Source organism: Fusarium verticillioides, chromosome 3, assembly GCF_000149555.1.
Source record: "Fusarium verticillioides 7600 chromosome 3, whole genome shotgun sequence".
Lineage (NCBI taxonomy): Eukaryota > Fungi > Ascomycota > Sordariomycetes > Hypocreales > Nectriaceae > Fusarium > Fusarium verticillioides.
This window is the reverse complement of record NC_031677.1, coordinates 4,073,636-4,094,667: the sequence shown is the minus strand read 5'-3', so window position 1 is coordinate 4,094,667 and position 21,032 is coordinate 4,073,636. Positions and strand designations below refer to the sequence as shown.

At 48.9% G+C, this 21,032-nt stretch overlaps 10 protein-coding genes across 11 annotated transcripts; 7 read left to right on the top strand and 3 right to left on the bottom strand.

The window, feature by feature from the left end:
* The first annotated feature begins 36 nt into the window (after positions 1-36).
* On the top strand, positions 37-3,064 carry FVEG_05591 (catalase-1). 2 transcript variants are annotated; one of them, XM_018893838.1, is made up of 3 exons: positions 37-592; positions 666-906; positions 1,147-3,064. In XM_018893838.1, exons 1-3 carry the CDS (start codon positions 374-376, stop codon positions 2,901-2,903), a joined length of 2,217 nt encoding a protein of 738 aa, XP_018750758.1. In that variant the 5' UTR covers positions 37-373; the 3' UTR covers positions 2,904-3,064. The 2 variants fall into 2 exon arrangements, with proteins under 2 accessions (XP_018750758.1, XP_018750759.1); XM_018893839.1 differs by having other exon boundaries at positions 666-3,064.
* Positions 3,065-3,396: 332 nt separating this feature from the next.
* Positions 3,397-4,404, bottom strand: FVEG_05590 (hypothetical protein; the record flags this gene model as incomplete). Its single annotated transcript, XM_018893837.1, has 1 exon — positions 3,397-4,404. One exon carries the CDS (start codon positions 4,402-4,404, stop codon positions 3,397-3,399), a length of 1,008 nt encoding a protein of 335 aa, XP_018750757.1.
* A 1,189-nt stretch (positions 4,405-5,593) lies between these two features.
* FVEG_05589 (hypothetical protein) lies at positions 5,594-7,101 on the top strand (the record flags this gene model as incomplete). The annotated part of the gene is made up of 4 exons (XM_018893836.1): positions 5,594-5,638; positions 5,696-5,841; positions 5,886-6,093; positions 6,139-7,101. 4 exons carry the CDS (start codon positions 5,594-5,596, stop codon positions 7,099-7,101), a joined length of 1,362 nt encoding a protein of 453 aa, XP_018750756.1.
* A 354-nt stretch (positions 7,102-7,455) lies between these two features.
* Positions 7,456-8,408, top strand: FVEG_15676 (hypothetical protein). Its single transcript, XM_018904868.1, has 3 exons — positions 7,456-7,647; positions 7,716-7,979; positions 8,031-8,408. Exons 1-3 carry the CDS (start codon positions 7,602-7,604, stop codon positions 8,402-8,404), a joined length of 684 nt encoding a protein of 227 aa, XP_018750755.1. The 5' UTR covers positions 7,456-7,601; the 3' UTR covers positions 8,405-8,408.
* A 152-nt stretch (positions 8,409-8,560) lies between these two features.
* Positions 8,561-11,306, top strand: FVEG_15675 (hypothetical protein). The gene is made up of 3 exons (XM_018904867.1): positions 8,561-9,155; positions 9,211-9,393; positions 9,445-11,306. Exons 1-3 carry the CDS (start codon positions 8,566-8,568, stop codon positions 9,788-9,790), a joined length of 1,119 nt encoding a protein of 372 aa, XP_018750753.1. The 5' UTR covers positions 8,561-8,565; the 3' UTR covers positions 9,791-11,306.
* FVEG_05587 (hypothetical protein) lies at positions 9,873-10,777 on the bottom strand (the record flags this gene model as incomplete). The annotated part of the gene is made up of 2 exons (XM_018893835.1): positions 9,873-10,105; positions 10,159-10,777. 2 exons carry the CDS (start codon positions 10,775-10,777, stop codon positions 9,873-9,875), a joined length of 852 nt encoding a protein of 283 aa, XP_018750754.1.
* Positions 11,307-11,419: 113 nt separating the features above from the next.
* On the top strand, positions 11,420-11,967 carry FVEG_05586 (hypothetical protein; the record flags this gene model as incomplete). Its single annotated transcript, XM_018893834.1, has 2 exons — positions 11,420-11,491; positions 11,571-11,967. 2 exons carry the CDS (start codon positions 11,420-11,422, stop codon positions 11,940-11,942), a joined length of 444 nt encoding a protein of 147 aa, XP_018750752.1. The 3' UTR covers positions 11,943-11,967.
* A 444-nt stretch (positions 11,968-12,411) lies between these two features.
* FVEG_15674 (hypothetical protein) lies at positions 12,412-14,098 on the bottom strand (the record flags this gene model as incomplete). Its single annotated transcript, XM_018904866.1, has 4 exons — positions 12,412-12,592; positions 12,663-12,871; positions 12,904-13,068; positions 13,139-14,098. 4 exons carry the CDS (start codon positions 14,096-14,098, stop codon positions 12,412-12,414), a joined length of 1,515 nt encoding a protein of 504 aa, XP_018750751.1.
* Positions 14,099-14,757: 659 nt separating this feature from the next.
* On the top strand, positions 14,758-15,832 carry FVEG_05583 (NADH-cytochrome b5 reductase 1; the record flags this gene model as incomplete). The annotated part of the gene is made up of 3 exons (XM_018893833.1): positions 14,758-14,932; positions 14,984-15,624; positions 15,683-15,832. 3 exons carry the CDS (start codon positions 14,758-14,760, stop codon positions 15,830-15,832), a joined length of 966 nt encoding a protein of 321 aa, XP_018750750.1.
* Positions 15,833-16,369: 537 nt separating this feature from the next.
* FVEG_05582 (hypothetical protein) lies at positions 16,370-18,785 on the top strand. Its single transcript, XM_018893832.1, has 4 exons — positions 16,370-16,422; positions 16,559-16,973; positions 17,020-18,352; positions 18,402-18,785. Exons 2-4 carry the CDS (start codon positions 16,572-16,574, stop codon positions 18,659-18,661), a joined length of 1,995 nt encoding a protein of 664 aa, XP_018750749.1. The 5' UTR covers positions 16,370-16,422; positions 16,559-16,571; the 3' UTR covers positions 18,662-18,785.
* The last annotated feature ends 2,247 nt before the right edge of the window (positions 18,786-21,032 follow it).

The window sequence follows — 21,032 nt, the reverse complement described above, 5'->3', positions numbered from 1 at the left end:
CTTTCTTTCCTGGTGTAACAGTAAAAGCACCTCCTCCCCAAACACAGATCACGATCGCATCAGAGAGGGCATTCCATATTTGCTCGTTGGAAATTCTGAGCTTCTCATAGGTCAATGGTGGTTATACCTGACGAAACATGACGACTTTTCTCAACAATTCGTCCCATCGCAACTGCCATTTTGCCCAGCCCGCGGGGAAAGATGAATCGACAAACGCATGTGTGACGTAAATCCAACGTGCTCTGAAGTCGGGCAGCTTATGGGTACGGTGACCTCAAAATATTACAAAAAGATCTCGAAACCCGGAATCCTTCGAGGCTAATCTTCAGCGAATTATTCTTTGTTTACTCAAGAATAAAGATTAAGATTCGACATGACCGACCAAGTTACCGGTGCTATCAAACACGCAGTCATGGGACACCGAAACGACAAGATCGATCAGCTCAAGGCCAACATCGTTGAGCCGAGCGAAAACACTCGAATTACCTCCGATTATGGAGTGAAGCAGAACAACACCGATCAATGGCTGCGCATCAACAGCGAGGACCAAATTGGTCCCAGTCTTCTCGAGGATGCTTTTGGACGTGAGAAGGTATGTCACAACACACACCTGGGACCGCTTGCGTACTGCACACCTTGCATTCTCAAATTCTAACCGCTATAAGATCCATCGATTCGATCATGAGCGCATTCCTGAGCGCGTTGTCCACGCCCGCGGTGCAGGTGCTCACGGCACATTCAAGCTCTTCGAGTCTGCTGCAGATGTCACGAATGCCGGCATATTCACCGACACCTCGAGAGAAACACCTGTCTTTGTCCGATTCTCGACCGTTTTGGGAAGTCGCGGCTCCGCTGACACTGTTCGTGATGTCCGTGGGTTTGCCGTAAAATTCTATGCACAAGAAGGTTTGTGAATCCCCTCAACAACCAAAGTCCAGGCGCCTTGTGAACAACAGGAATGCCAGCTCATTTTCTCCATTTTACATGATGACCTGTCGTCGCCCTCCCCTCGCGCCTTCTGCCCTGTCTAGAAAGCTTGAGTGTTCGGTGTTTGGTTTTCACGGTCTGCGCAACATGTCATTACAACAATACCACAACACCATCAAGCATTATCACCACATGAATTGAAAGACTAATAAAGCGCAGGAAATTTAGATATCGTGGGGAACAATATACCTGTTTTCTTTATCCAGGATGCAATGAAGTTTCCGGATGTGATTCATGCAGGAAAGCCTGAGCCGCACAATGAAGTTCCCCAAGCACAGTCCGCGCACAACAACTTCTGGGATTTCGTCTGGGGACACTCAGAAGCGACTCACATGTACATGTGGGCCATGTCCGACCGCGCAATTCCTCGATCCTACCGCATGATGCAAGGTTTTGGCGTCAACACCTACACTCTTATCAACGACAAGGGCGAGCGCCGATTTGTCAAGTTCCACTTCACACCTGAGCTCGGAGTCCACTCTCTTGTTTGGGATGAAGCTCTGAAGCTTGCTGGTCAGGACCCCGACTTCCACCGCAAGGATCTCCAGGAGGCCATCGAAAATGGCGCGTACCCGAGGTGGAAGTTCGGTATCCAGGTGTTGGAAGAATCCCAAGAGCATGATTTCGACTTCGATATTCTTGACGCTACTAAGGTCTGGCCGGAAGACCAGATTCCCGTCCGCTATATCGGAGAGCTCGAGCTTAACCGTGTCGTCGATGAGTATTTCACCGAGACCGAGCAGGTCGCGTTCTGTACCAGCCATCTTGTGCCTGGTGTTGGTCCCTCAGACGATCCTCTGCTCCAGGGCCGAAACTTCTCTTACCAGGATACCCAGCTCAGCCGTTTGGGTACCAACTGGGAAGAGCTACCTATCAACAAGCCTGTTTGCCCAGTGATGAACTTCAACCGCGATGGTGCCATGCGACACACTATCTCCAAGGGCAAGGTCAACTACTGGCCTAATCGATACAGCCACCAGCCCCCTGCTACCGTCCAGGAGGGTGCCTACGTTGACTACCAGCAAAAGATTGCCGGTATCAAGCAGCGGGCTCTCAGCAAGAAGTTTAAAGATCACTTCTCTCAGGCTCAGCTCTTCTACAACTCTCTTTCTGAGATTGAGAAGGCTCACATCCAGGCCGCCTTCTCCTTCGAGTTGGACCATTGCGATGAAGCTATCGTCTACGAACGCCTGACTGAGCGTCTCGGTGTAGTTGATGGAGAGCTTGCAAACACGATCGCTGAAATGGTCGGCGGCAAGAAGCCCGTCGAGGCTAAGCCGAATCCCGGAAAGAAGGCCAAGAACTTGAGTCAGATGGACTTCCTTCCCAAGACTCCAACTATCAAGTCTCGCCGTATTGCCATCATCATAGCTGATGGCTACGATCCTGTCGCTTTTAACGCTCTTTATGGCGCTATCAAGGCTCAGAGTGCCCTTCCTTTCGTTATCGCACCTCGCCGATCTGCTATCTTCTCCGCCAACGAGGATTCCTCCTCATCCAAGGGCATCGTTCCCGACCACCACCTCGAAGGTCAGCGAAGCACCATGTTTGACGCTATCTTTGTTCCTGGCGGTGAAAGGTCTATTCAGACCCTTTCCAAGAACGGTCGAGCTCTTCACTACATTCGCGAGGCTTTCGGTCACTTGAAGGCGATTGGTGGTACTGGTGAGGCTGTTGACTTGATCAACAAGGCCATCCAGCTTCCTGAGGTCTCACTCTCTGAGACAGATGGCAGTGGCGTCGTCGACAGCTATGGCGTTGTGACTCTGAAGAATGCTTCGCCTGACAGCCTCAAGGAGATTGTCACCGTTGCTTCCGATGCCAAGGGCTTCCTGGAGAAGTTCGTGTACAATATCAGCCAGCACCGTAACTGGCAGCGAGAGCTGGATGGATTGAGCACTATGGTGGCATACTAATGATTTATTGAAAAGATACCAACTTATGTAACGAGCCAATTTGAATCTTCAGGTCAATACATTAATCACATGAACTATCACTCATACCGTGACAAACTCGAATTTGTGAAGCTGAGATATATTGTGTTGGCCAATACCACCAGCAAATAATTGTTCCAAGCCCATCTCTGTTAAACTGCTTTTTCATATACCCAATTCTTCTGGGCCTGAATCAACCTTGTTATAGGCTGAACCCCGACAGCTGCCTTGTATAAACTCCTGGAGTGAATAGTGTTCGTCTCGTCTGTACCATATATATCCTAAGTTTAGGCATACTTTAGATGATTTCATGATGAATTTTGATAAAATTCAATGAGTTTTGATGAGATGAGATGGGAGGAGTAATACCGAGATTCAGGATCTGTGCCTCTTATCTCATACCTCATTTCGTCTCATCTTACTAATCTGATCTTAATTGAATCTCATCGTATATTTAGCTCGCCCAAAGGGCTAATTATGCTTCTTTCTTCCCGTTGACCTTCTGTTTCAGCTTCTGTATGCTCCTCACGCTCTTTTTCAGCACAAACGTAGCATATTCTCCGTGACCCTCCATATCTCTCGATGCCCTCTTCTTGATATTTATATACTCATTTATTTCATCTCCAGTCTCTCCTATTGAGATGAAAATACCGACATGCCGAAACAAGATCGCATTGAGGATGATGCGACACATTCGGCCGTTCCCATCCTGAAATGGATGAATCTCAACAGAGCGAAGTGAGTATTTGGCTGCGAGTGAGAATGGATCCAGAATCTCCTTTCCATTGATGTCATTTTTGAGATTCGCGCACATTTCGGCCATTTTTGCAGGCACATATTGCGGCATTACGAACATCGTGTTCCCAGCGCCCACAGGAACATCTCGATATTTTCCTGCGTATTTTTCATAGGGCACTTCCGGATGCTCGGCACCCGGATCGATGATCGAAACCCCTTTGCAAAGAATCTCATGCGTTTTCTTGATGAGATCCTCTGTGAGGGCTTCTTTATGAACCCAGAACCTCTCCAGTATGTATTTGAAGGCTCTCATGTGCTGGATGACTTCACGCCGGCCGCGAACAATATGGTTTCTCGACTTTCCACGTAAAGTGGGATCCGCCGCATATAGATCCAGTAACTTTCCATCGAAGTCTGAATCGTCCTCATTGACTTCGAGTATGGAGTCGGGCTCATGTAGGGTCTTATAGCAGAGATATCGTGTGGCATCCCATCCTAGACCTGCTTGTTCAATGCGATTGCTGCCGTAAATCGTGTGAAAAAGAGATCCCATGACCTCTTTATGTATTATCTCCTGTTGCTCCGATGTATGATTCACCCTCAAGGAAGAAAGATAGCGTAACGCTTTTCCGAAGAGGGCTTCAGGGTTTTGATCGTCTTTGTAGGTACGGTACACATCATCGTAAACAAAGGATGGACGGCCTTTAGGACCGCTGGGGTCGAACGTGAGATTATTAAATCCCATGTTCGCCTGGAAAGCCGTGGAGTTGTGTGAAAAATGATGGTAGATGGAGGCAAAGCAGGATTGAGACAGAAGCTGAGGTGTGCGTCGCTGGTCAACTGAAAATATTATGAAGCAAGGCTGTAAATAATGTGGCTGTCTGTTGTTCTTTTATGAGTCACGACCTCATTCGCAGAGTTTAGAATAGCCTTTTTATCAGGAGTGTGGCCATACACAGCTCGAGAAAGCTTATACTACTCGCATTTCTTAGTAATTGATGAACTTAGACTAAAGAAGCCTAAAGTTTAGATGACTTGAGATGAGACTTATGGTAATAGACACTCAAGTTAGTAAAATTGTAGAGCCGCGAGAAGCTAAGGTAGCGGCGAGTGAAGCTTCGGTCTAGATAGGTGATCGCTTGTTGCTTTAATATCATCACTGACATTCAATCAGCCTTCAATAAAATGCGACTAGCGTCTAAAATTTCAGAAGTTATCCAAGAACAATGTGGTACTTCGTACGGTGCTATAACGATATTTTGCTTACCGATATATGTCCAGTGTCCTGAAAGGGATGGCACTGAATGGAAGATGAGATGTGACATGTCTGTATTCTGAGCTTTACCAACAGCTCCTCTTTTCATTCAGATATTTCTTCTGAGATCAACATAGACCAAGTATTTGTCGTCGTTCTCTCAGCGGTATGTGGACAGTTTGCGACTCATGCATATGTACAAGTCCATTTCCTCTGTCGCTCCGTACAACTTCTCCCTCAGATCGCTCTGCAATTCTTCAAAAGTGCTAAATTGAATCATATCAAACAAACGACCTTGTAGATTATAGTAGGTTCGATATGGTAACATATGGATGCAGCATGCCTTTATGCAGAGCACAGACATCGCCAAAGTCTGCACACCCTCAGGTCGTGGCTCATCTCGGGTCGCGACTACCGACGGCATCAAATTGTTTGCTTCCGGTTTGAGGCCTGTACAGCTTTTACAAAACGGAAGTAACATCAAACCCGGAAGAGATCTCGGCGACGTCCAATAAAACATGACAAACATCCCGCGTGCGACCTTCAAGACCCTCATCCTAGAACCGCTTGATATTTTAGTACCATTTTTATCGACATGTATAAACATCCACTTTCTTCTCCTGCAAAGAAATCCACACGCTTCAGAAACATAATTCTTTACAGCAATCTTCTATTCAGCATGGGCAATGGACAAAGTGTCTCTATCCGCGACTGTCTCGATGCTGTCTGTGCAAACCGCAGCTCCTGCGTCACATACCCGAGTGATCCGCTCTTCGCCTAGTGGACGAAGCCGTTCAACCTCGAGTTCCCAGTGATTCCAGCTGCCGTGATTCGCCCTCAGAATGTCATCGAAGTTTCCGAGACCGTCAAGTGTGCAAAACAAAGTGGTCTCAAAGTGCAGGCAAAGTCTGGAGGCCACTCCTACGGGTAGGCTATCTCTCTGAACGTGTAGGCCAAAGCTGACTGAGTAGCAACTATGGCCTTGGCGGTGACAATGGCGCCGTGTCGATCGACCTTGTCAACCTCAAGGACTTTGAGATGGACAACAAAACTTGGCTGGCATCGTTTGGAGCAGGCACCAACCTTGGCGAGCTAGACAAGAATCTTCATACATTCGGAGGACGAGCCATTGCCCATGGTACTTGTCCAAGTGTTGGCACCGGCGGCCACTTGACAGTAGTAGGTATCCTTCAACCAGTGTCTGCTTTTCGCTCATAACTCAAGGGCGGCCTTGGACCGATATCTCGAATGTGGGGAAGTGCTCTCGATCACGTTGTCGAGATGGAGGTCGTGGCAGCCGACGGCACGATTTACCTTGCCAGTCAAGACGAAACACCCGATCTTTTCTGGGTAATGCGCGGCGCTGGAGCAAGTTTCGGTATCGTGACCAGATTCGTGGTCAAGACTCGCCCGGAACCCGGCAATGTTGTTCAATACAGTTACAGCCTTACTCTCAACTCGCAGAACGAAACGGCCAACTTATACAAGGAATGGCAGGCGTTAGTTGGAGATCCAACTATGGACCGACGCTTCGCAAGTCTCTTCATCGTTCAACCTCTGGGAGTCCTCATTACAGGAACATTCTTTGGTTCAGAGGCCGAGTACCAGGCGTCGGGAATCCCTGCTCGTCTTCCTGGTGCCAGCAAGGGTGCAGTGTGGCTTACAAACTGGATGGGTCATTTGCTTCATGAGGCTGAAGCCGCTGGCTGCACGTTGGCCAGCATTCCAACTGCGTTCTACTCAAAGTCCTTGTCGCTCAATGAACAAGATCTTCTGAATGACACAGCAATCACGGACTTGTTTCAATACCTTGAGGATTCTCGCAGCAAATCGACACCATTTACAGTCATCTTCAATACCGAAGGCGGCGCCATGATGGATACACCTGTCAATGCAACAGCATACCCACACCGGGAAAGTGTCATCACGTATCAATCCTACGGCGTCGGAGTGGGTAAAGTATCCGCAGCGACTCGGAAGCTCTTGGACGGGATTCACGAGCGGATCCAACGGTCGGCTCCGGGTGCACGCTCCACTTATGCCGGGTACATCGATGCATGGCTTGACCGAAAGGCGGCGCAGAAGCTCTACTGGGCGGACAATCTCCCTCGGCTTCAGCAGATAAAGAAGAAGTGGGATCCGGAGCAGGTTTTCAGAAATCCGCAGAGCGTTGAGCCGGCTGAATAGAGCGGAATTGCATGAACTGTCATTCTGTCACTAGAGCTTGTCATACAAATGAGGAATGGACTTGTGAGTTGCCGGCCCTGAAGATCCGACGTATGCCGTAAAGGGGCCGATAGAGACCGGGTTTTAGTGTTACAAAGATTGGTTTACTGTATGACAGATGGACAGATAGGGTAGATGTATCAATTGCTTCACTGATGTTTCCACTTCTTATACTCGCGAGCTGCTCGATCACATTAGAGTTCTTGTTGATACAGGGATTCTTTATTATTATATCTACCCTAAGGTTAAAGACGGGTTAACATAACTTCTGTCACATGACGCCTATGTCGGCACTTCTAATTCCTCATCGAACCTCAGCTACCTGGCTAGCATTGTCACTCACTCAACGCACTATATTACTTAGTTATCTGCGTGCCACACCTAAACACTTCCTTGGCACACCCCCTCTTTATATCTTTAGTTTTTACTAGTATTGCTTCTTGCACTCCTTGGCCGTTAGCATGGCATCCCGTCGTTCTGCCGCGGCCTGCCTCGCGTGCCATCAGCGTACGTAATTGAAGGTTTGAACCTCGCTCAAGTGACACATTTACTGATTCCACCCTTTGGAATTTAAGGCAAGACAAAGTGTGACTTTGTGATTCGTGGTCCGCCTTGTTCGGCATGTACAGCAGACGCTCGTCCCGCAAGCGCCTGCGTCCAACGTCCGAATAAACGGTATCGACGCCAAAATGATGCTCGCCAGGACGTGTCCGAGCGTCATTATCGTGAAGACCGCATTTCGCCAGCAGTAGCAGCAGCGGGCGAACCCTACAACAGCCAGGTGTCTCCTCCACAGAGCAGTGCGTCCAGCTCGCGTGCCGCCCAGCCCGTTCGTATCGGTAAGCTCGCTCGCTGTGTAGCAACAGAAGAATACTGATTTCCAGCGTAAGATTTCTCCAGCGATTCAGCTGTCATCATATCCCTCACCGCAAAAGATGCTGCGGGATTCCCTTGCGAAGTCGACTTCAGGCATAACCTGGACGCTCGTCATGCTCTTGATTCAGCCGATCAGGCGTACTTGGAGGCCAAGGGTGTCTTTGCTTTGCCAGCAACTGACATCTGCGACAAGCTTATCAAGGGCTTCTTCTCACACGTTCACCCATGGTTTCCCGTCATTGACGCCACAGACTTCCTCACCAAGTATGCTAACGGCGGCCCTACGAATGTTGACCTGCTGCTTCTATGGGCTGTCCTCATGGCTGGGTCGGAGGTACGGTCCTTGTTTTCTCGCCCGTCGCTTACATCCGCCGTCCCTGTACGCTGACTCGACATGATGACAGTCTGCTGAACCCGACTTGGCTACCATGGCCGGCTTCGCTGACCGGCTTCATATGGCTGATGCCTTCTACGTACGTGCAAAGGTAAATGTCCTTCGATGCTTGCCCACTGAGTGCCTCATTAACAGCATTATGGATATTGTATGACATGAACGAACTGGAAAACAAAGAGATATGCACGCAAGTTATGTTGCTTTTCTCACGCTATCACAAGAACTTCCCGAAAAGATGGCATGCAGTCGGGGTTGCGAGATGGCTCTGCCAATTCCCAACCAACTCTGCTGTCCGCCTCCAGCGAAACGAGCCCGCCACAAAAAAGGCTCTGCAATTGCGAAGATGGCATTGCTGCCTGGCCAGCGATGCATGGGAAACAATCACTTCTGGATGCCCACTGAAGATTACACGGTCTGAAAGCCAAGTGCCTGCCCTCTCAATGGAAGACATCCTAGGAGACCTCAACCATCTGGATCCGATTGTTCGTCAACGGTTCATTTCTGACAACATTGAACGACTCATACAATACGCTGTTTCGTACTCCAAGTCGGTGTCTGTCCTGCGTGATGCTCTGCACAAGACCAACAGGCCCGATAGCGATGTTCCGAGCACGGCTGAAATCGATGTGTGGGTAAGAGACTTGATGGTAATCGAGCAAGACATTGTCGGCGATATGGCACAGGACACCCGTTCATCGGATGAATGTCTGCGGCTTACTGCCTACCGTTTCCAGATTCATCATGGGTGAGCGACACGTTTCCCATACCATCAGGAGCACTCCTGGTTAACGTACCTCTAGCGCCACGCACATTGCCCTCCTACGACCATACCTCTTTGTAACGCCATCTGGCCTAGCGGCCCAAGAGAAATCTAAGTGGGAATACAAGATGAAACAGGACATGACTGCCACGGTTGGAAAAGTGATCTCCACCCTCGAAACAGTCATCGGGGCCCGTCTTCTTTCACATCTTGGTCATGGCCTGTAAGTAAACACCTTCCAAAGAATCCTGACGACGATCTGACTCTCGGATAGCACATGTGTAATTGTTCCCGTGGCCCAATATTGCCTTGTTCAGCTCGCTTCTCAAGAAGAAGATGAACGCAAGATTGCTCAACACAGGTTCGACTCGTGCATGATCATCATTGATGAACTGCGCAAAATTGACGGTCATGCACTTACTTTGTCTAACTTACTCAAGGCTGCGCGTGACAACCTCGTTCTCAACGCTAGACAGGAATCGAGCGCCCCTGATATCTCAGTCATGTTCTCAGGACAAGATCAACCGAGTATGGACTTTAGCAATGTAGCTTTGGAGGATTGGGACACAGCTATGACGACAGTGTTCTGGAACGGCTTCTCCCCACTCGAATCAACATGATGCGGGCTTACCCTGCTGCCTTTCTACGTTCTAGAATGACTCAAGCACGAACTTCGAGGTACTGAGTGACGCTCGCACACATCTATTTGGTTGCCGGTGCATTCAGCGGCGCTGTCGCCGTGACACCAGCATCTACAGGCAGGATGACGCCAGTTACCCATCTCGCCGTAGGACCAGCTACATATCTCACAGCATCGCCAACATCCCACCCGTTACCTTCGATCCCGAGCATGTTATTACTCTTCCTCGCCTCACGCATCTCTGTCGTCATTTCTATGTTGGGATTGGCGTATGTTAGAGGTGTGTAAACCGACCCTATCGTTCTGAGTCAGAGAATGTTGCATCGTAGCCAACGACATGGAGCTTACCAGGGGCAATGCAATTGACACGGATGCCTTGTTTGCCATATTCTAGGGCCATAGTCTTGGTCAGGTTGACAATGGCGCCTTTGTTCGTAGCGTAGGCCAACAACTTTGGGGCGGCAGCACCCAGTCCCGCGACACTGCTCAGATTCACAATGCTGCCTTTTGAATCCTCATCATTCTTGAGCATCTCTGGAATTGCGAATCTGGCCATCAAGATCATGCTTTCCAGGTTGACTGAGAACGCATGACGCCATCTGTCCATATCGACTTCGGTCACATTTCCAGGCGGTCCTGGAATTCCGACATTGTTGACCAGAATATCCAGGCGTCCGAATGTCGAGATGGCTTGATCAACGATCTTCTTGCACTCCGCCTCTTTGGAAACATCAGCGACGATACTGACGGCGCTGCCGAAACCTTCGGCTCTGATCATCTCCACGGTCTTGTCCGCCCACGCTTGATTGAGATCGACGCAAACGAGAGAGCATCCATCTTCGGCGAGGAGGATAGCCGCAGCTCTGCCGTTACCGATGCCTTCTCCTACACATCCAGCTCCAGTAACTATGGCGACTTTCCCCTTGAGGGAGCGGCTGCTGCGCACGACGAGGTGGGGTTCAGACATTTTGGGTAGAGTAAGGACAATGGCCTGTAGGAAAGTGTGAGAATGTCCCTGCACATTGGGGGCTTGGTGCTGTGGATGGATTCCCTCCTTGGGTGCGAAGCAGAGAGCTCATATAACAATCGCTCCAGGTTGATGATCTATATGCCACGGTTAGTTTTCACTTAGTGACCACTAAGTGAAAGGCCGCTAAGTGAAAGCCATGCCTGCTGTATACATGCCATTACTGGTATACACAATGCTTCTAATTTGTGCCGCGGATGTCTTGTAATCTGAGCGCCGGATATCTGGGAGTATTTTTTCGATCCTAGAGCTATTGCCTACCTGCCTAACATGAAACACCACAGCCGCGGTGATGACCATCGACGCAAAAGTCTACGTAGTGCCGCAGCTAGCGCAGCCGTGGCTGTCAATGTCCGTCGGGCCGCGGGTTACAGGGATTAGTAGCGGACAGCCTCATGTATACTATGTGACCTATGATACAATCTTTCAATCTATACGTAAAAGGTTATAATAATGTGAACTTCAGAAACAGACATTCTTATAAGGATAAAGTCTTTATCTCTATGACAGTATCTCCCAAGCTCTCTTCAACTCTATACACACTCTAAATACCTAAGGAATTCTCAGAAAGCATCAGCACTCATGGCCCCAGTCACAGGAAGTTGCTGGTGTAAGGCCGTCAAGTACGAGTTCGATTATGAGCCCACAGAGAAGGTAAGTTACTTCTCCGGCCACTCTCATCTCCCTTGAGCAATGAGGCCCGACCTGGATGATACTTATCTCGTGTATCTAGATCATCTGTTACTGCAACACCTGCCAGAAAATCCACTCGGCGCCCTTCGCCGTAAACATGATGGTCCCCGCTACAGAAGTCAAGATCATCGCAGGGAGAGACCATCTACAGAGATACAAAGGCACTCACGTCCTCGGCATGCCAGTCACCACTGTCTTTTGCAAGAACTGTGGCAGCACTATGCACAAGATTGTCGAACTGGAAGGGTACAGTCACAACTTTGCCATTCCGTCGGCGACTCTGGATACCGTTGGGGATACTTTGGGCTCGGATGTGATTGGACCTGCGCAGGAAGCGTTCTTGTCTCATAAGCCTAAATGGATGCCCGAGTTCCCAGGGTTGGAATATGCCTCTGCAGGTGGTTCCAAGTGAAGGGGGAGGTAGATTGCTTCAGGATTGTGTGTAAATGTAATCAACTTGTCAATAATATGGCCAAGGCAGTCGTGATTCTGCGTAGCCCTCAAGTGTGTACCAGTCGTGATCGGGTTGCGTGATATGTATGTATGGACTGCGGAAATGTGAGATGTACTTGTTAATGAAAACGGGATCAGGTACCTAAACACTTCTGAGACGAAATGTTCAGCATTGAGCAGAATTACTAAGTGTGACGGAATTTGTTTTGAGCCCGCAGAGCTTCAAGACTGGGCACACGAATTGGATTGCCATGATACATTGATATGCAATTCACAGACGATGAAGCTCCAGTTCACGAGCTTATACAAGACCAACTCGCTCTTGAAAGCTTTTACATATATAGTATCTACTTATTCGTCTAATGACCAATGAGCACCTGCTATCATCCAATTCATGGCCGATATTTCACCCAACACCACAAGCGTGATCATGAAAGATCCACCTCTGGCTTTCTGGCTTTGATCTCCAACTCAACGCCATCCGGGAAAACGGCGACGTCTTCCTTTGCTCCAAAGTAAGGCTTGGGCGTGGTAGGGAGCTTTCGCCAGTCGTACTTGAGGATCAGAAGGGCAGTGGCAACCTTCATTTCGTCATGGGCGAAGAAGCGTCTGCGATGCAAACAAATAGGTCAGCAATTGGATCTCAAATTGTGGACTTAATAAGTAAAGGGAGTAGTACCCAGGACAAGCATGTTTCCCCAGTCCAAAAGTCTGGCTCTCCAGGCCCGCAGCAACAAAGAGGAGACCCTTGGGGTCATCAGACGTCTCACGCCTCTTGACCCATCTGTACGGGTCAAATTCTCCTTGTTTGTCGATGCGGATGAGGGGCATGAGAAAGAATCGACGACCTTTGGGGATCGTGAGGCCATCGTGGAATACCAAGTCCTTCTCGGCGTATCGACGCACGGTGGTCAGGGGACGCGGATATATGTCTGAGTCTCCTTGAAGAAAGCGTCCATGAGGTCCATCTTGGCAAGAGTTTGTCGGGTCCATCCCATTTCGGTCACCAGAGAAATGACCTCTTTACGGAGGATGTCAATCCATTCGGGGTGTTCGCAAAGCTCCCACATGACTCCGCCGAGTTGCTGCGAGTATCATCGTTAGAAAAAAAAAAAAAAAAAAAAAAAAAGAATGTTGGGGGTTGGAGATACTTACTGTGCTGGTATTGTGAAGAGCGGCCATGGTGAACGCCAACTGGCCGGCGGTCTGATCGTAATCCTTGACTCCCAAGCTGGTGGGCACATCCACATGCCATGCCACAGAGTCACCAAACTTGGCCATCTTTTTGCCAGACGCTATCGCCGTCCTCGCCTCCTGTTCACGCCGTCGCACCTCCTGGCCCATGATTTCCTCCGCACGCTTCAGCTGCTTACGGAGCTGCTGGGGCAGAGGTAAGAACCAGTGGACGATGGGCCAGAGCGCAGTAGGGAATGCTCGAATCTCACTACCGGCAGCAAAGATGGCGCCAGCATGTCTGGTGTGGATGTCGATCAGTTCCGGGTCGCGGCATAGTTTCTCGCCCACCATGATACGAAGAGTATTCTGAGCGACGATCTGCATCGCTGCCCCTCGGATGGAGATTGTCTGCCATTCTCCTCCCCGTGTCTGCTCACCGAATAGATCCTCAATGACTGAGAGGGTCTCTTCCACGATTCCCTTTGTAAGTTGGTTCAGAGAAAGTGAAAGCTTGGTGCGAACGACAGTCGGGAGGACTCGATCGTGGTCGTGCTGCAGTTGGAACGCTTTGAAGCCGGGGAGTGACCATGGGAGGTCGGCAGTAACAGACTTTGTGAAATGAGCATTTTCTGCGACGCGAACTTCTTCAGCATACTTTTGGGGGAGAATCAGTTTGGGGCCGGTGTAGCTGGCGATTTGAAACGGTGAATCCGGGCATAGCTGAGCTCCTTTGACAAGAGTTTCCTTTGGGAAGTTGATCCAGCTCTCCTCCGGTGTCTTTCCATCCAGAGAAATGAGTGGATATCCAGGGAAAAGCCTCTCTTTGCGAAGCCAGTCGTACGCATATATCGCTAACGGGATGGCTGCAATGATTGTGAGGACTTGGGCGGCGATTGGAACACCCTGCAGCAGGGAGAGGACGTAGCTGAGAGACGCCATGACGATGTAAGTTGATGCAACATTATGAGTGTCTTTCGTAGGTGTAGAATATATGCATTTATGAAGCCTGCAGCGATGTTTGTTGTAATCTTACATCGTTCTGCGGCTGGAGTGCCAGACCTCACTAGAGATGCCTTCAAAATAGTAGTGAATATCTCGGGCCGCGGCCCGAGTATGCGCATGAGATAGATCTGCAATCTAAATCCACCTGATTTACGACCATTGCGAGGTTTTACGGATACGATGACCTCCGAGAATGTAACGTCTATCCTGATCATCTCGTTGGCTCTATTCCCGCGGTTGATTGATCTGAGAGCCGCGGCAGTGGACTTCCTGAAACCTGACTTCGACAACGGCTCCGTGGAGAATCAACTAAGGACATCGAGTCCGGTGGCAGCGCTCGGACCTCTTCGAGCAGCCGCGGGGTCCTTGAGGGAGGTGAAGTCATGATGGATTCGCTCACTCACTCTCGCGATTTATTGCTCTCTTGCGCCTCGAGAAACCAAGTTCTGTAAGCCGGAATAAGCTCCCAGCCACAAGTCGCAACTGCAAATAGCGCCTCGAGAAAGATCTAGCTGAGCTATTCCTGGCAATAAGAGAAGACTCGACAATCTGTAAACACCTTGCCTAAGCGTCAAACGATTGTCAGCAAAGCAACAATGCCGAGAAACCACACAGGCAAGCCCGCAGGCCTACTGGCACCGCAATATGTGACTGGTGTATACATACCATGTACGGCCCTCATCCTAGGCACAGTCTTCTTCAAGCCTCAATGGCTACCTCTAGCATTAGCAGTCTGCGCAGCTCTCGGGGGATACCAATACTTGAACAATCGTAAGACTCTGTGACATGACGATGTCTCAACGGACACTGACCTTCTTATAGAAACGAACAAGGTCCTTGACCCGGACAACTTTAAAGAATTTCCTCTTATCAAGAAGGACGTCCTCTCTCACAATACTGCCATCTACCGCTTTGGCCTTCCCACCCCAAACTCGATCCTCGGGTTGCCCATCGGCCAGCACATCTCCATTGCCGCAAACCTCGATGTGAAGGACCCAAAGACCGGGGAGGTCAAGACCAAGGAGGTCGTTCGCTCATACACGCCAATCTCCTCCGATTTTGATCCCGGCTACTTTGACCTTCTTGTCAAGACCTATCCGAACGGTAACATCAGCAGACATCTCGCTACGCTCAAGATTGGTGGCACGATAAAGGTCAAGGGCCCAAAGGGCACCATGGTCTACACGCCTAACATGGTCAGAGGGTTTGGCATGATCGCTGGTGGTACCGGCATCACTCCAATGCTGCAGATAATCAAGGCTATTGTGCGAGGGAGAAAGAGCGGTGATAGGACGGAGGTAGATCTGATCTTTGCTAACGTCAACCCAGAGGACATTCTGTTGAAAGAAGACATAGATAGGCTTGCAAGAGAGGATGATAAATTGAGGGTGTACTATGTGCTCAACAATCCTCCGGAGAGATGGGACGGTGGCGTCGGATTTGTCACGCCCGATATGATCAAGGTAAGAATGAATATTCAAAATAGAAAGACGACCCTTGGAATAACAATGTTTTCACTAGGAACGTTTCCCAGCACCTGCTTCTGATATCAAGATTCTCCTCTGTGGCCCGCCACCAATGGTCAGCGCAATGAAGAAGGCGACCGAATCACTGGGCTATCAGAAGGCAAGGCCAGTGAGCAAGCTGGAGGACCAAGTCTTCAGCTTCTAGTCGAGAGCTGCTTGATCTCATTGGAGTTCTTGGTAATGAGATTGACCCACTTCGGCTTCTAGTTAAGTTAGTGCATCATTTCCCCGCGTATCTACCTAGACCTTCTGGTGGCGTAAACTAGTGGGAGACTTCTTCAAAATCCGGGGTAACATCACATTCAACACAATGACAGTCAAGTTCCCGACTCTCAATCAAGGCCGTGAGTGGCTGGATCTTCCATAGAACATATAGCAGAAGCCCAATACTTATCTACGATACTTATCATATCAAAAGTCCCATGTCAACATGCCATTCCATCACTGATAAAACCCCCTTGTCAAAAACGCCCTATTCCCACAGTTAACCCTTCTAGCCTCCCCCCTCCTTGACCCCGCATCATCTTGACACTTACCGCGTGAGCACGACGGATACGGCCAGACACGGCATTTGTGTAGACCCGCTTGGACACAACAAAGGGCGTTGTGACAGTTTGATAACAAAACCCGGCCTGTTTCTGTTTTGTCTTTATTGCAACTACAAGATTCTTACAGCAACCATCTCGTAGACACCCTCTTATCTGATTGGTGTTGATCATTGACTGGGATACTGAGGTAAGTAAGTATTGGAGGTAGTGGGTGAGGCTCGGCATTTGTTTATGCTTTGGGGTGACACTTACACCGCCATCATGCATCATTGAGCCTCATCACCACTTCATGAAAATACATTCAGATACTAACTCAGCGATAGAACACTTTTCATCATGGCTGTCCTTCAAAGATCCAGATTAGCCGCTCAAGGCCTCTCAAAATGTCGTCCAGCACAGCTTCAGTCCTCAGTGAGGAGATACAGCTCTGCAGCAATCTCATCACTTTCTCAGCGAGATGGAAAAATTCCCTCTCTGTCTCTATCTGCCAGCCACTCAAAAGCATCAACAGCTCTTCACACACCTTCACCAACAGCAGTTATGAACCGTTCTTACTCAACAGCAAGTGAGGATATGTATACCGCATCATTTGCCTTCTTCGAGGCTATCTGGGATGCTGGTATCACCCATTGTTTTGTCAACTTGGGTACCGATCACCCTAGTATCATTGAGGCTATGGTAAAGGGACAGAGGGAGAAGAAAGGCAAATTCCCAAAGATCATCACATGTCCCAATGAGGTATGCCAAATCCATGAACGCTTTTGGGCAAAACTGACATAATCAGATGGTGGCCATGTCAATGGCTGATGGTTACGCTCGATTGACAGGAAAACCCCAGTGTGTAATCGTTCACGTTGACGTTGGAACTCAAGGCCTTGGAGCAGCCGTCCACAACGCTTCTACAGGCCGCGCCCCCGTGTTAGTATTCGCAGGTCTATCACCATTCACACAAGAAGGCGAACACCGCGGAAGTCGCACAGAGTACATCCACTGGATTCAAGATGTACCAGACCAGAAACAAATTATCTCTCAGTACTGCCGATACACAGGCGAGATCAAGACAGGAGCTAACGTCAAGCAAATGGTTAACCGCGCTCTGCAATTCGCTACTTCAGATCCCCAAGGTCCTGTGTACCTTTGCAGTGCACGTGAGATTCTCGAGGCTGATCTCAAGCCTTATTCGCTGAAGCAAGAACATTGGGAGTCGGTTGAGCTTGGTGGTCTTCCTACAAGTGCTGTTGATAAGATCGCTGAGGCTTTGGCTGGTGCAAAGGCTCCTTTGTTGGTGACAGGGTACAGTGGACGAAACCACAAGGTTCCTGCTGCGCTTGTTGAGTTGGCAGATAAGGTCAAGGGTCTGCGAGTCTTAGATACTGGTGGTTGTGACATGTGCTTCCCCGCTGACCATCCCGCTTGGATTGGATTGAAGTTTGGTGTTGACGATGCTGTCGAGTCTGCTGATACTATTGTTGTTCTGGACTGCGACGTACCCTGGGTTCAGACCCGCTGCAAGCCTCGTGAGGACGCAAAGATCTTCCACATCGATGTTGACCCCCTGAAGCAGCAGATGCCAACTCACTATATCCAAGCCGATGCACGCTACAAGGCCGATGGCCTCACCTCAATCCAACAAATCACCGAAGCGCTTAACAAGAAGGAGTTCGCCAGTAAACTCGAAGTCAACGCTGCAGAGACAGAGAAGCAACGTGCTGAAGTCCACGAAAACAAGCTCGCTAGCATCGCCAAGGCCGCTGAGCCTCTCGCAGACGATACCTTCGGCACTGGCCATCTTAGCAAGAAGCTTCGTGATTTATGCCCTGAAGACACAATCTGGGCTATTGAAGCTGTCACCAACACTGGTTTCGTACACGACAACATACAGCCCACTATTCCCGGGTCTTGGATCAACTGTGGAGGTGGTGGTCTTGGCTGGTCTGGTGGTGGTGCCTTGGGTATCAAGCTCGCGACAGATGCTGAGAACGGCGGCACGAACAAGGGCAAGTTTGTTGTGCAGATTGTGGGAGATGGAACGTATCTCTTCACAGTCCCTGGAAGTGTGTACTGGATCTCAAGGCGATACAAGATTCCTGTTTTGACTATTGTGCTCAACAACAAGGGTAAGTCACCTAACCTCGATCAAACTGGCCCTTTGCTAATGCATCACAGGATGGAACGCTCCTCGTAGATCTTTACTATTGGTCCACCCCGACGGTCTTGGCTCAAAGGCCACAAACGAAGAGATCAACATTTCTTTCGATCCCGTACCTGACTACGCTGGTATCGCCAAGGCTGCTGCAGGTGGAGATATTCACGCTGCTAGAGTTGACAAGGCTTCGGATCTAGAGAGCGTGTTGAAGGAGGCTATTGCCAAGGTGCAGGCGGGTCAAACGGCTGTGGTTGATTGCAAGGTTGCACCGGACTGTTAAATGCATATGAAATGATGGGATGATAATGTCGAGGTTTGGGATGGGCTTAGATCTAGGGGCTGAAACGCCGGGATTTGTTTAGACTGGTAGCATTGATAGGTGCATTAAGAGCAATGGTTTGGTCGTTTGACTTATGAAGGGCTGCTCTCATGTTGATATGGTTCTTCTTTGGGTTCAGTCAAGGGGTTTTGCCTTTTATGGGATCGTGATTCTTCGAGACAAGGGTGATGGTGTTTGTTGCGACTCAATCAACAAGCCCCAGAATTGAAGGCTAATATGCATAAGTTTTCAATGCCAGGATGTAGCCACTGGTCACTCCTGTCGAACGGCTCATCATGAAAATACCCGTCACTAGAAGAACGAGGCAAAGCGAGGCTGTGAAAAGGTATAGCGAGTATCCTTCTGAGAAATGTTTACCATGGTATCGTGCCCCTCGCTGGTAGCAGCTACGCAATACCATTCATCTTGAATCCTCATCTCCCTATTCCTTCTTACTAATAAACAAGAGTACGGGGACTTCTACTCTCCCGCGGAGGTGCTTCAGGGTCTACCGTATAATCGTAGAAAGAGCCATGAGATGGGCAGGCTGTAAATTATCAGCTTCACTTCGCTTCTCATTTACATCGACGTATCCTACCCAACTCATCATCTTTCAGTGATCCCACATCACGACAGAACCGGTCGGTCTCGCGTCTGTTTGGGCCACCAATACCACCGCTGCTTTCGGTTGCAATGCAGATAATTTCCTTCGCCCACGCAACCGGTCAGACTCTTGTCGCACGATTCAATGTCGTTTGGTGAAACGGATCGTCTATCGCACAGAACCAATGGTGCATTCTCTATCGTTCACATGGTGGGACGCCAAACAAGGAAAATTACATGATACGATCAACAATGATATGGGGTGTAGTTCATCGGAGTCTTCAGGTCCGCGTCTCATACAGTGATGTTTATAACCCCATTCCGAACCAGACCGTATCTTTGCTCGCAGACATGAGCAATGATGTGAAGATACTAGGCTGTATGAATATCTACTTCAATAGAATTAGACTTTGGACAATCTCCTTATTGATGTCGTTTGTTCTGATCTTTTGGGTACGCATGGTCAGATTTCTGCGTCTCCATCATCTTGGTATATCCAGTGGCGACTACCTCTACTCCTCTTTGAGTTAACTCTTGATTCTCGTTGACAGGGTGAATATCTCCTGGTCCAATATCCAGGTAGAATTTGATGAAATAACGGGACGTATCAGAAAGCACCTCAAGCAAATGAGAGAATCCGCAAAGGGCTCTGAGTTCGAAGCAACCTAGTAATCATAGTCAGCACCTCACAAGGGGCCTATATCCATACCAAAGTCGCAAAATTGCCTCTTAGCAACATAAATCTCCGCAGTATCCTCAATCCTTCGGATGAGAAGCAATGAGCTGAACAAGATTCGTCAGGAACTGGACCCCATCGCAACACATCAAAATACAATCTCCTAGTGCTGACTGGCATGAGAGACCGGGGGAAGATACAGATCTCCTTCACTAAGGTTACGCATGAATTCAAAAAGGATGCTGAGATTATTATGTGGATTTAGAGTGAAGGTGATCTTTCACTGGTGCAGGATTTCACCAACATCGCAAGACTACTTGATTTCCCAGTTCATTAGCAACTTCTGATCTAAGCATATCACTGGCGAGGCAGTGGCTATAGAACTCAAGTCAGTGCTTCTTGACCTTTTGCCAGGGTGGTTTTAACCAGCAACAGGTAAGCATTGGCTCATGGTGTTTGACAGCGTTCAAGGTGACTATCATGTGTAGGAAAGCATATGTTCAGCCCAATGGAGTCCGTCTTTATCACTCCTCAAAATGAGAAATTCGAGTTCTAAATGCATCAAACACCGTGAGAGTTTCTCCGTCTGCTGTAGGCAACAACTCTCTCAGTCAACATCATCTAACGTGGAAACTGTCCGCAATGGAAGAGTTGGTAAGGCGATGGAAACCCTCCTCTCAGTATCTCCAATTGACAGAATCCAATTAGTGGGAATTTATCGGATTCGTCGTCTTATGCAAGAGGAATTTCTGCCGCAGAGACCCGGAATGCTTTCCGGCTCTTCTTCCAAGCCTTGCCAAGGCAAATTCACTATCATATTGGCCGGCCTGTAAGAAGTATATCCAACACTGTGTCTGAGTGTTATATAATGTTCAAAAGCTCGAACCAAACGAGTTGCCGTAGGACTTCTAGCTAGGGGAGGTAAGAAAACTCAAGACCCCAATCCTGAGAAATAGAAATATTTAGGTAACCCTAACTTAAGTTTGGGTGCTTCTTTACTCTATTTTAGTATCCCCGTCAAGCTTTAAGTTTCCTGGCTCTCTAGGGACGGAG

What these genes read in the sequence shown, in the direction of transcription:
- FVEG_05591 (XM_018893838.1), top strand. Translation starts at nt 374, where the DNA reads ATGACCGACCAAGTTACCGGTGCTATCAAACACGCAGTCATGGGACAC. An exon ending in ATGCTTTTGGACGTGAGAAG is followed by an intron (nt 593 to 665) that starts GTATGTCACAAC and finishes AACCGCTATAAG; the next exon opens with ATCCATCGATTCGATCATGA. An exon ending in AAAATTCTATGCACAAGAAG is followed by an intron (nt 907 to 1,146) that starts GTTTGTGAATCC and finishes AATAAAGCGCAG; the next exon opens with GAAATTTAGATATCGTGGGG.
- FVEG_15676 (XM_018904868.1), top strand. Translation starts at nt 7,602, where the DNA reads ATGGCATCCCGTCGTTCTGCCGCGGCCTGCCTCGCGTGCCATCAGC. An exon ending in CTGCCTCGCGTGCCATCAGC is followed by an intron (nt 7,648 to 7,715) that starts GTACGTAATTGA and finishes TTGGAATTTAAG; the next exon opens with GCAAGACAAAGTGTGACTTT. An exon ending in CGCCCAGCCCGTTCGTATCG is followed by an intron (nt 7,980 to 8,030) that starts GTAAGCTCGCTC and finishes TTCCAGCGTAAG; the next exon opens with ATTTCTCCAGCGATTCAGCT.
- FVEG_15675 (XM_018904867.1), top strand. Translation starts at nt 8,566, where the DNA reads ATGAACGAACTGGAAAACAAAGAGATATGCACGCAAGTTATGTTGCTT. An exon ending in CGTTTCCAGATTCATCATGG is followed by an intron (nt 9,156 to 9,210) that starts GTGAGCGACACG and finishes ACGTACCTCTAG; the next exon opens with CGCCACGCACATTGCCCTCC. An exon ending in TCACATCTTGGTCATGGCCT is followed by an intron (nt 9,394 to 9,444) that starts GTAAGTAAACAC and finishes ACTCTCGGATAG; the next exon opens with CACATGTGTAATTGTTCCCG.
- FVEG_05582 (XM_018893832.1), top strand. Translation starts at nt 16,572, where the DNA reads ATGGCTGTCCTTCAAAGATCCAGATTAGCCGCTCAAGGCCTCTCAAAA. An exon ending in TCATCACATGTCCCAATGAG is followed by an intron (nt 16,974 to 17,019) that starts GTATGCCAAATC and finishes TGACATAATCAG; the next exon opens with ATGGTGGCCATGTCAATGGC. An exon ending in TATTGTGCTCAACAACAAGG is followed by an intron (nt 18,353 to 18,401) that starts GTAAGTCACCTA and finishes AATGCATCACAG; the next exon opens with GATGGAACGCTCCTCGTAGA.